This window comes from Populus alba, chromosome 17 (assembly GCF_005239225.2).
Source record: "Populus alba chromosome 17, ASM523922v2, whole genome shotgun sequence".
NCBI classification, from domain to species: domain Eukaryota; kingdom Viridiplantae; phylum Streptophyta; class Magnoliopsida; order Malpighiales; family Salicaceae; genus Populus; species Populus alba.
The window spans coordinates 1,995,973-2,008,756 of NC_133300.1; the positions used below are offsets into that span (position 1 = coordinate 1,995,973).

A 12,784-nucleotide genomic window follows, 5' to 3' on the forward strand; every position below is an offset into this window, starting at 1 on the left:
ATGACATGAATTATCCATTTTAATAACTAATTTATTTATTCATCTATTTATTTTTTAGTTAACAGAGAAGAGATACTTTCAAAATAGCCAAAGATAAACTGTAGTTCAACGTAGGAATACTTTAAAATGACTAGTTTATTTATTGATCTTTTTATTTTTTATTTTTTAGCTAACAAAGAAACTTTCAAAATAGCCGAGATAAATTGTAGTTTAACATAGGAATACTTTAAAATGGTGATGCCAAGACATCAAACATCATATCTCGAGGGTGCATCGAATCGAAGTTCTGATAACAATTCGAGCTTCCACAACCATACACAACTTATAAGTTGGGAATATTTTGGACCAGTTCTCTCCTAGCAACCATGTCAAAATATCTTCAGAGATGAAATTTATGATCTTTATTCCATCAATAAATTTAATAAAACTAAAATTCATCGCTGTTTTATTCACGTTAAAATAATTGATAAGTTTTTCAATAAAAAAAAAAGAACACACACATGGAGGTATAAATATATAATGTTTACTACACAGTGTAATTACTTTTATATTTTTGAAATAAAACAACACAATTAATATCTAAGAGGCGTCCTTAGATTTTTCTTTTTTTATATAGTATAATTATTTAATAACCCATGAAATCAACTTTTTTTTTTTTTTCTAGGATCAAGGGGTGGTTTTAGTTTCTTAACCTCAATTTCTTACAATGAGGTTAAGGGTGTTATGATCTTTTTATAATTAAAAAAATAAAATGGATGATATATGTAAAGCAAACGTCTTTATGTAAAAGGTATCCGTGCCTTTTGGATAATGTGTACAAAGCTTTCCGGTTATTATTGGTAGTCTTTCAAGATAATGTTTAAAGTAGCCTGCTATTCTTTTTTTTTTTTTTTTTTTTTTTTTTTTTTTATGGGGTAGCGTGTGTTAGTATCCATTGCATTAACGAGCTTCGATGACAAGTTTTCTTTTGCAACATGAGATATTGCAAATCAAAAGCAATTGCAAGATTAATACAACTAATATTTCATCATTAATTTTATTCGACCATTGTAGAACATTTTAGTAGTTTTTATGAAGTTCGTTGATCTTATACAGCAGTGAAATTGCTTTTATATAAATCCAGTTCTTATTTAGTTGATTTCCTGAATAAATTTTGATGGCTCTAATTGTTAATAAATATTTTAGAGTATCCTACTTAGAACCGGTGTCACATCCAGAGTGCTGTTATAAAACCCGGTCTAACTTGAGATAGATTTTATATAAACTTGATTTATTTTTTAATCATGGCTGGTTTAATATTTTTTGAAAAAAAAAAAATCAAAACACAGATTGACTCTCTTACTTGTAGATTAACTCACTTGGCATATAACCCGATCCTTGGATTGGATCGACACCTGGATCGAATTTTATAGCTATGATCCGGAGTTTAGTTTACAAATCCAATGAAAAACATGCAACTGTAAGAACATTGCAGTGTAATTCCACTGTGCTGCGCTCATAAGATATAGACAGGTTCTCTTGAAATTATTGCTGTCCAAATACTGGATTAAATTAAAAGATCAAGATCTTCAACCTGGGATTTAGAAAAACCACAACATTACAAGCTCAGCATGAAGGGAAAATTAAAGGGGCAGCAAAGGGAGGATCCCATAAAAAGACTGAAAAAACTAATGTTGTTTTGCCTCCATCAAAGGGTCAGAGCAGCATAGGGAAATGTGAATTAGAGCTACTGGTTTTGTTAGGAAACTGAAGAAGTATATCAGGGAAGAAGCAATGCTCATTTGGTGTCCTTAGAGTTTAATGCTGTGTTGTGTTTTGTTTAGTAATGTGGTACTGGTTAGAGTTAATGTTTTTTAAAAATTTAAAAACTGTTATTTTTAGTTCTTGTTTTAAATTATTTTTTTATATTTTTAGATTCTTTTGATATACTAATATAAAAAATAATTTTTTAAAAATAAAAAATATTATTTTAATATTTTTCAAAGCAAAAAACACTTTAAACCTCATCCGTTACCACACTTTTTAATACATTTTGGGTTCTGCATTTTATAATTTACGAATATTACCCCTATAATCCCCTGTTGTATGACCTTATCTTTTCTTAATATTTACATATAGTGGGGGTGTTTTTTCTTAATTTATACACATAGTAGGGTGTTTGTAGATCCTTTTAAACCATAGCCCTTCATAACTAGTTATGTTTGACCCGGTACCAACACTGTTAAGCTAGGTCAACTTTTGGATCGACGAGGACTCATGGGTTTTTTTTTCGGGTGTTGAAAAACTTTGAGGAAATAGCATCAACGAAATTTTATTTTTCTTAAAAAAAAAAAATAGCATGGCTTGCAAGAAAAAAAAATGGAGTTTTGTAATTTATAAAGAGGGGAGAGAAAAAGAAAAGAAGAAAAATCATTAAATACATCGAAGTTAGTATAACAATACCATTAATATCTAAAAAAATATCAACAAAATAAATCTAATATAAAAAAAATCATTATAAATAAAAAAAACCACACGAGTCATTTAATAACAAGTCCTAACAGTAAATTAAAAAAAACCACCTTTAAACAGCTCATATAGCGTCTCTCTTAACTATCTCAACTATTTTTCTATTTTTTTTTTAACTGTACTCTATTTCTAAAAATTGAAAAATTAATTGTGCTAATTATAATTTAAAAAGAGTGCAACCATGTCGGTGTTACTTTCCTGAATATTTTAACAGTGCTATTTCTAAAAAATAAATTAACAGCTAGGGTCAACGTAAACTCTTAATTTGCCGCACCAACATCTATAATCATCCTTCAGTTTGAGGCAAAGGGCAGGGAGGGGGCCAACTACGAACTTAATGCATCTTGCAACTGATCATCAATCCACCGACAAGGAAAGCTTAGATTTCAAGTTGGGTTCATGCTCTGTTCATTGCTTTGAACAAAATGAGAGCATTGAATAACCAAGAATGAAGATAAACTTCCTAATAATTGCACTTGAGTCTTGTCACAAACTTAATTAAAAAGCGGAGAAAAAAAATCCCTAACATATTCATACGGAGTAGGAAATTACTAGAATATCATCATTAACCATAAAAAGCAACAAAGGGGGAAAATGTATCCTAACACAAGCATGATACCCCGCTTTCCATTTATCAAGCAGATAGGTCAACAGTTCCGATGCATTCGGGTAAAATTCTCCCACTCAGAATGAGAAGTGTGAGTTTGTTTCCTGCTAATCTACAATGTTTGCTACATAAACCAGAGAAGGAGAGAAACGGGGCAGAGTTGACGTGCAATGTGCATACAACTTCAAACCTTGCTGAAAATCCCAGGCTTGAAGTAATCAGGCAAGGTCTGCAATTTCGTATTTTGTCAAAGAAGCTCTATGGAAGTCCCAGTGAGCAACTACAGATCTTCTCTGTAATCTGGGTTCTCCTTCAATATGACAAACCCTTCAAGAATGGGAGAAAGAGGAAGATACCTGCAGGAGAAGTAATCGTTAGAGTAGTATCAAACAATAACAGAAAAGCTAATGGTGATTTTGAAGAGAAAATCTCACTTCTCGGTTGCCAATTCAGCCCGATCACCAGCAGCCAGAAGAACTGGCGTTGAGTGGGTCTGGAAACCAGTAATGGTCTTGGGTCTTCCAGCTTGACCAACAACATCAACTGCTTGTCCCACTCGAACAGGTACAGATAAAGGCTTGAGATTCTCATCCACTGTCAACAACATTCTTGGCTGTGGCCACAAAAAGAAATAAACTGGCAGTAAGAAGCCGGTGATTCAATAGGGAAAAAGGAAGCACATAAGATAGGTCGATGTGTCCAGACTAGAACAAACCTGCATTGCTAAAACAAGGAAGTAGAGGACATAGTGATATTTCCCCAAAATGATGGCCTTCATATCAAGACATGCATGAAGCATGGTTATTAGACCAGCAAGTGCGGTGCTGTTGGGAGAAAATAAAATAACGCTCATATTCAATCTCATCAAGTAATTCCAGGGAAGTCAATTTTCTATAAAAAGAGATTACTTACGGTGATAGTAAGAAGCGATCAGAGTGATATGGATTGATGGTCAGTAGGCCCTTCCCCAAGTGTACAAGACCTTGGGCAATTCGCACCTGCATAGGCCAAGTGAAATCAGTCAACCAATCTTTGATGAATCCCAACAGCAGAATTACAATACTGAAGACATGTTTAGAAGAAGCATTACGCAGAAAAGAAGGGTGGCATCTTTGTAATAATAGCTGGAAAGATTGCGAAGCATTCCAGCTATGCGAGCATTGTTAGTTCCAGCACCTATCAAACCTAAGGAAAAAACTGCAGCCTGCAGTATTTGAACAAATATAACAACTTTTAGAGGGTTAGCAACAGAATAAAACTTGTACCGTGAACCAAAGCTGGCTCTATCATACCATTGCAACTTCTGAATCTGTATCATGGCTGAGTCTACTTAATGTGTCCATAACATTAACCTGACACATAAATAGGCAACCAAAATGAAATAAACATCTTCAGCAAACAACACCTGTGTATCATTCTCAGAAGCAACTCAATGAGTAAAAATTTGGATCAGTAATCACAAGAAAAACTGTTTAAGAAAAAATATAGTACAAGAAAAATATGCCAACTGTTTATTTCCTCAAACTGTGGGCATATAGAAAGAAAGCCATATGCGCAAGTAAAGAGGGATAAAAGTAACTGATTGATTATTATCTTGCTTTTTTTCATCATAGTAGATCTATTGCAAGAGTTTCACCATTTCATAACAGGAAATAAAAAAGAATTTACTTGGTTTGCTTACACAGCCCTCATAGTTATTTCAATAGTCAGTTAAAATCATCATAGTGTATCATGCAAAATAGGTAAACTTTCAAGTCAATTCAAAGAGATTTTTATACCTTAGGATTTGAAATACAGAGGAGTCCAAGGGCCAAAGGAACTGCTCTACGAATATTCTGCTCCCCATATTGCAACAGATGTTCCAACGAGCGAATTGCCATTTCAAGGCCCAATTCCTCAGCCATTGCTATCATTGCAATCCCAAGCACAGCAGGTCCCTGGTGAGTTTCACTTTTCTCAAGGTGTTCAGCACAATGACCCAGAAGGTTTTGAACCTGCAAGAAAGGCCAGTATCGACTAAGAAAAGAAAGACTTAATATAACAGCATCATTAAATGAATTAAATAAAATACCTTAAGAACATTCCCAGTCCCGGCATAGGCACAGGAAAGCAGTGTCATATCACAATACTTTCTTATTTTCTCATTAAATGTCTTCGACACTTCTGCAGTGGCATCCACTCTTTCCTGTTGAAAAAAAGAAAAACAATGGTAATTGAAATTCCAAGAGTGTTCCACAGATTCATTGGAAGACAACATCAGATGCACAATAAATGAAACCCATACAAAATCTGGCAACAATACTAGATATAACAATACATGGAGTTGGGAAGTAATATTGGATTCTATAAGAGTCTCCACGAGTTGCGATTACCTGCTTCCCAAGATATAGGAGACCAAGGCCAAGAGGCAAAAATCGAATAAGGGGCTCCTGCAATTCTGACTCACTCCTGTCCATTAATGCAAGTATAATAGCCTGTGCAACCTCTTCATTGCATGAAGAAACGCAAACCAAGCCCAATGAGATTGCAGAAAATGCTATTACATCAAGTGGAGCTTTTGCATCACTAAGTATCCCGGACAATTTACTGCATATCTGTCAATAACATACGCATAAGAAATCAAATGACAACACACTTGTCAGCCTCTAATCATACGAGAGCACATATTTCGCTCTAATATGACATTCACAGGCTCAAGGATAAATTTTAACTAAACAAATGTTTTATACATTCTTAACCAGAAGGATAATTTAGTGAATCAATAGTAGGTTTGATAAACTGAATACAAGATGGCTAATAAAATACACAGCCAATATCAGGGAGCTACCATTTCTACATCACACCAAGGCAAAAGACAAATTATTTGTCTACTAAAGATAATAACTGTCATGGACTCCATATTAATCAGCAAGAAAAAGAAAGCTCACCTGCTCATTCTGAGTACCAGCATATGCAATTCCCAACCCCATTATAGCACCAATTCGGATAGATGGATCTTCTTTATCAACAAAATCATCAAGAAGTGCCAATGCCTGAGAAAAGAAATTAAGTCAAAGAGAGATAATTGATAGGTGACAAATTACGCTTCTCTAGCACAGGAATTAGGAGAACTCACAGGATCACAGTCATTTCTGATACCACAGTTGACAATTCCAACCCCTAGTAGCGCACCGGCAATCACATGGTTGTCGTTGCTGTGGAAATACTTATCAAGTTGAGCAAGCCCAGAGTCCACATCCCACATTAAAATCATACCCTGTTAAGGGTAACATTCATGAGAATTTTGCTGCAGGCAGGTTGAATTCTTAGTAAATCATATAAAGTACAAAAGCATACCAGGCTTGCTGCAGCACTGGTCTTCCCGTGATCTTTATTCTTGAAAAGCCAATTTCCTGAACCACCACTTGAAGAGTCTGTTGGAGGTGTCATTAACTTATCCTGTTACAAATATAAGCAACAAATGTCAGCATAACCAACAACCTCAAGCATTTGCATGTGAAAATAAAAGATGTTTACCTGTCCAAATCCTGCATTTAAAAATGCATTAACAAATGTAGCAGCCAAATTCTGTCTGGCTGAATCAACACTAGCACCAGCACTAGCACGGCCATCAAGCAAGTGTGCCTAACAGAAAGCAAGGGAGCAAATCATGAAGTTGGGGTAGAAAAGACATACATGATTGAATTACATACTTGGATAGTAATATAAAACCATCAGAACCATTAGTTAAAATCTAATTCCAGCACCACATAGACCATCAAAAGTCCAAACCTTATAGATGTCTTCAGGAGATTTGGGCTCCATGACCTCAATGTCACGAGCAAGGGTAAGATAACCCTCAGTCAATTTGGTGTTGTTGATTATTTCCTCCAATACTTCCCTGTCCACATCATCTGCAGATATATCATCATCAAGCTCAAAAGCAGTGCCCTGAAAAAATGAAATGCCAGTTAACCACCAAGTACAAACATATCAATAATTGCCACAAAACTAATGTAATACACATTTATAAACTTACATGTCGAGCAAGGATGTAAGAAAATTGTTTCTTTTGCAACGGATCATCACAAGATATATAAACCTGCTTGATATACTGCCACCATACAGAGTGATTGGGATTAAAGCACAATTACTTTTTAAGCATAATCGACTCAATATGTATTTGCATTAGATATAAATGACTCATACATAAGCTTACTTGAATCAATAAAATCAAAAAATAAGCAAACCTGCGAGTTATCAAGGAATAATGCAATCTGAAGTGCACTAGCATATTCTCCAAATTTGAGATATATCTCATATGCTATTTTAAGAACTGCCAAATCATCTGGTCCAGGAAGGTACCTGCAAAATATTGCAAAATGAAATGTCTGCTATTCAGCATAGAACATGGGTCAGGAGATTGACCTTTGAAAGCCATTTTTTATTATATATAATTTTGTTTTCTACTCAGAGAGAAGAATTGGAAGTGAAAACTTCTTAAAAATTGTGTTTCACAAGATTCTCTCCTTTAATTCTTCACCACTCAATATGATAATTGGTCTAAAGTTGGGCTTACTTTCAAACACTTGTAGTAGTTAAAATACATATACATGAGCATTTACTTGAAAATTGATGCAATTAAATAATGATAAGATACTATGAGGCTTGTTTTGTGATAAGATTCTATAAAAACACAACCCTGAAAAGATTTATTCTTTGAAACTATCGATCAACAAGCCTGAGTAAAATCATGACTGTCATTCACTCACTTTGCTGCACTGGTGAGGTAGAGACAAGTCCTCTTGAAATTTGTTTTATCCACATGCTTACTTAAAATATTAAGATCTTCAACCTGGATTTAGTCAAATCAGAATATTCAAAGCTCAGTGGAAGAAAAGAAAATTCATAAAAGAATGCTGAGATTGAAGAAATAATAGTGTTTTACCTCCATTAATAGGTCCACGGCTTCGGGTTCAGCATTGTGCTGCAAAACAGAATAAATAAATAAATATAAAACACACAATTATCCTCTCATGATGTGGGGCTATGGTTAATGGTAATTAGATATTTTCAGAACACACTTGGTACTTATGTGTACATCAAGACTCAATATTGCATCCATGTTCCATTTAAGGGAACCGATCTCAAAAGTTGATTTTAAAGAGTACCTTCATGTGAAAAGCAACAATCTGTTGTACAAGCTCAATCAAATCATGAACCGAGGCCTCTTCAGTCTGTAAGCAGCACAAATATAATTGGTATGAAACTGGGAACAAATACCAGAGTTCAGAGCAAATTCTTCACAATTAAATACAAAACAGCTCTGAGCATCATGACCTGAGGTATGGTACCAATCTATAAAAGAGCCACAGTAATGGCAATGAAAAGCTTAATGCTAAAGGAACAAACACTAGAATATTTGCGTAGTAATTATAATAGAGAGAGACATCAGGCTTTTTTAATGTGATTCTCCAGATAGCATAATAATGCTTTAAACTGTAAACCTACTTTTGAAGTATACTTTAAACTAAAAGTATACATCAAAGTGAATACCCTTATCATTGCCTGAAAAGTCAGTAGATGTGTCATCATCACAATGAATTTGTTTCTTCTTTTTTGCTTAACTAGTCATTTCAATTTTCAAGAGAATCACTACATAATTAAATTCCAACCTGTCGCTTTGTATGCTCTTGAGCAATTTCTCCAGCCAAGTTCCTGCCGACAAAAAAAAATTCATGATGATAAGATTGATCCATATGCATCAAATATATGTATCTTCTTGTGTGTCTTCACAACTATTAAATGCTAAACGAACTTCTCTGTCCAGTTACTCCAGTAGGTTGTTTAAAAAATATAAAAAATACAAAGAAAGATTACATAATATGTTGTGGGCATTGCAGATAGATACAAAATTCATTCAGGAAAATAAACAATACTAGTAATTCACAAAAAAAAAAAAAAAAAAAACTGGGTGACTGAGTCCTAAGAAAATGTTGCAACACAAAAATGCAAGCACAATTTTTAAAGCCGTTGAAGAAAAAAGAAAAGGCCAGTCATTATCAAGCGTTATTTCTTATGACCAAGGTATAAATTTTATTAGAAGAGACGGACTGATTAACTGAAATCAAAGGAACAAGACATCCTCTTGAAAAGAAAGAACATTCCAATTCTTGGAATTTACCATAACAAATATGCTTTAATAAAACTTGTAGCTGTGCTCAATATATTGCAGGCCCAAAAACTAATATACATAGCATCGGCCAGTTCTGTTTTTTCAGACATTTATGGATTGAGAAAACTTAAAATTACAGCAGCACATAAACCAAGCCTTGATCATCATTAGAAGCCCTAAAAGAGCATGTTCAACTTTATCTTGTAAGATATGAAGAGCGTTCTCAGTGTGAAGATCTCACCTTACATACTCATGTCCCCATGAACCAATATCACCCTCTGAACCCAACAATCTGTACTTTAAGCTTTCCTGAAAGTCATCAAGTGAAAAATAGATATACATGAAGGAACTCCAAGAGCTTCAGATTAACATGGGCAGAAATAAACATTCATAATCATGCATCGAGTATGATAAGCAAGAGAAAAATATGTGATAAACAAAACAAACATTTTCTTTTTCGAGAATGATAAACAAAATACATTAATAGGAATCATGGGGGAAATATATGGGTGACAAGAGCAAACATGCAGACTGAGTACACCCCTGCATAGAAATCAAGCCAATCAGCAGAAAATAAGATGGAACACGTTAAAAACATCTAACATGTAGGCATACCCGTTCTCCCTCGGCAGACATGGTGAGCGCCAAGACTGAGAGTATATCTGCCAAGTATTTCTGCAGAACAAAAAACAAGTTAATGCCTGAGCTTTTATGAGTGATATTAAGGGACAACATCCAATTTGACAATTTACCTTCAGATCCGACTCAGCCATGTTTTCATAATGTGCTTTTAAGCTTCCATAATGTGCTCGAAGAAACTTCAATGGCTTTGGAACTGAAGTCATCGAGCTTGTTGAGCTTCGAATTTCCTGTCTGCAAAAAAAAAAAAAAAAAGGAGATAAACGCATTGTCAATACCAATACTCAATTAAGTCCTGCAACTTGATACTAACCAGTAACCATTTACTATTTTAACACAACACAGATGAAGCCATGCAAGATATTGTCAATCATTTGATACACAACTCAAGAAGCTGAAATTCATTTTCACCCTTGAATATCCCACGGAACAAGAAGAAACATATTCACAACCATTACAGCATTTGTCCACACACAGTTACCAAACACAGTCTTAACTCAGTACAACAATTAACAAAAAGAACAAGCCAGACCACCCATTCATTAAGTGGCCAAGAGCACACACATTCCCCTCCATCGATCTCATAAATATCCATGCAGTTACCAAACATATCCTAAACAACTTCCAGGTCGAATTCTACTTTTGCTAATACCAAAAAAAAATAGACCTAAATTGTAAGAGAAATCCCATAAGCTTGTACAATTACTACAATTCCAATAAGAAAAACAACTGCACTCCAGTAAATTACCAAATTTCCATTTTACCGACAACCCAATACTTCAACCACAAAACTCCAATCCCCCCCACAAAAAAAAAAAAAAAAAAAAAAAACCCTAATTCACATCCTTTAACATTTCGCACCCTTCACAACAGCTCCACAGTCTCAAACTGCTTCCAATTCATCATCATCAACAAATTAGCAGAAAATAGCCCTAAAGTTCAAAACTTTTAATGAATCAGTGATTACCTCAAGCTCTCGAGAGCGAGCTTTTGAATACCAGGTTCAGGATCTTGAACTCTTTCCACATACAACTCTAATTGCTGCTTCAATGCCAAGTCCTCCTCTGACTACAAAGCAAAACCCCAAATCGATTCAAAAAAGAACCAAACTTTCAATAAATCTACGTCACTGTAAACCCTAAAGTAAGAGATTATAGTAATTAAAACTTACTAAATCCTCATCTTTCTTCTCTTCTTTCTTCTTCGACGGCGGCGCCTTCAATGGCGCCTCGTTTTTGGATGCGCCGCTGCCGCCGCTCGCCTTGTTCAGGTCCGGAGCCATAGTTTTTCAATTGAATAGGGATTAAATTGAATTAATTTTAGATTAGGAGAACTGATAGAGCAAAACAGTAGAAGAAGAGAGGCAGCACAATTTAACTTTGATTCAAGTGAAAGAAAGGTATATATATCTCTCAAACCGACTTAGAGAAGAAGAAACTTCATCAAGGGAAAACTATATTTTAGTCCTCGCAGATGTTTTTAATGTCCACATCAATCCCTGTATTTTTATAATTTAATATTAAGTAAAGTTTTGAAATGCCAGAAATGACCTTTTTACATGAAGGATCAACATTTGAGAGATTTTATTACATTCTATTAGCACGGGTTGCATCAATTTTTTTTAAAGCATAAAAAAAAACATTAATAATGTATGGATTTTCTAGCAATGCTGTTAAACCTAGACAAGTAGGTAAATCTTGAGCTAACATAATTTTTCAAGAAAACCATATAAGTGCTAACTCAAAATAAAATGGTTTGATTTAATGAGTTAAAAAAAATACGGATGGTCGATAAAAGCATAGATCAACTTATACAAAAAATAAAGTAGGTTTTTTTTTGAAATATTGAGACGATGAAACATTAGATGACTCTGATCATACACGACTTTGTTCATGAATCTAAATGGGTTTAATAAAATTTTTGAAAATAATTTTTACTTAAATATACAATAAAAATTAGAAACTCGCAACTTCAAACATGAATCATGAAATAGATATTTGTTTGAAATCATGATAATCATAAACAAAGCAGGAAAAAAACCATTCATGAAATCTATTTTACAACCAAATAAATATTGATGGATGAAATTGAAAAAAATAAAATATTTTTTTTAATTATCATCGACACTAATTAAAAGACCAAATTGTCTTTGAGATGATGATTAAGCCACTAAAGTTAAGCTTTACAAGAGGATATTCTTAAAAAAAAAAAAAAAAAAAAAACCTATACCTAGGTTAAGTGTTGTTTTGTATTTATAGGCATTATAGCAACTTAACATTGCAAAAAAGAATAAAAAAGACAGTAGTAACCTTAATTAATTAAAAAATAGTTAATCCATAATAATTGAAGGAGGGCAAGTATGAAAGGCATCATGTGAATTTTGTTTTTTTTTACTATTTCAACCTATACTAATTAATCCGGGGCAAATATTTGAAACCTAGATTAATATTTTAAATTTACAATCCGTGAAATTAAAAACCCCTAGTTCAATTAAAAATTTTAATTGTCAGCTAGTTTAATATTAAATGATAAAATTAAAAAAACATACAAATTAAAAAACTAACCAAAGTAAAAAAAAAAAAAAAAAAAGAGCATCAAATATGAAAGGAGAAAAAAATGAAGGGTTGAAACTGAAAAAGAAAACAAATTAAAAAACTATCTTAAATACAAAAAAAAAAAAGGTTAAAAGAATGAGAACCAAATTTAATGGATAAAAATAAAAATAAAAATTAAAGGAGGAAGCAATTGAAAACAAAATAAAAATTGAGAAATGAATTAAAAAATATCAAGAAATTATGGACAACATCAAAAGAAAATGAACTTGAATAGTTGAAATGAAAATATGGAGAGCTACTCACAATTTATAGGAGGAAAGA

The 12,784-nt window shown here is 33.5% G+C and overlaps 1 protein-coding gene across 1 annotated transcript; it reads right to left on the reverse strand.

Moving 5' to 3' along the window:
- Positions 1-2,957: 2,957 nt before the first annotated feature.
- On the reverse strand, positions 2,958-11,288 carry LOC118049838 (26S proteasome non-ATPase regulatory subunit 2 homolog A). The gene is made up of 25 exons (XM_035059954.2): positions 11,080-11,288; positions 10,876-10,976; positions 10,022-10,142; positions 9,885-9,944; positions 9,511-9,578; positions 8,770-8,812; positions 8,266-8,331; positions 8,043-8,081; positions 7,867-7,949; positions 7,345-7,459; positions 7,134-7,208; positions 6,887-7,045; positions 6,632-6,739; positions 6,452-6,553; positions 6,231-6,371; positions 6,043-6,147; positions 5,488-5,709; positions 5,187-5,300; positions 4,894-5,109; positions 4,408-4,467; positions 4,206-4,319; positions 4,028-4,113; positions 3,831-3,939; positions 3,550-3,728; positions 2,958-3,471 (listed from the first exon to the last, which is right to left on the reverse strand). The coding sequence occupies exons 1-25, from the start codon at positions 11,188-11,190 to the stop codon at positions 3,396-3,398; spliced, it is 2,673 nt and encodes an 890-aa protein (XP_034915845.1). The 5' UTR covers positions 11,191-11,288; the 3' UTR covers positions 2,958-3,395.
- Between the last annotated feature and the right edge of the window lie 1,496 nt (positions 11,289-12,784).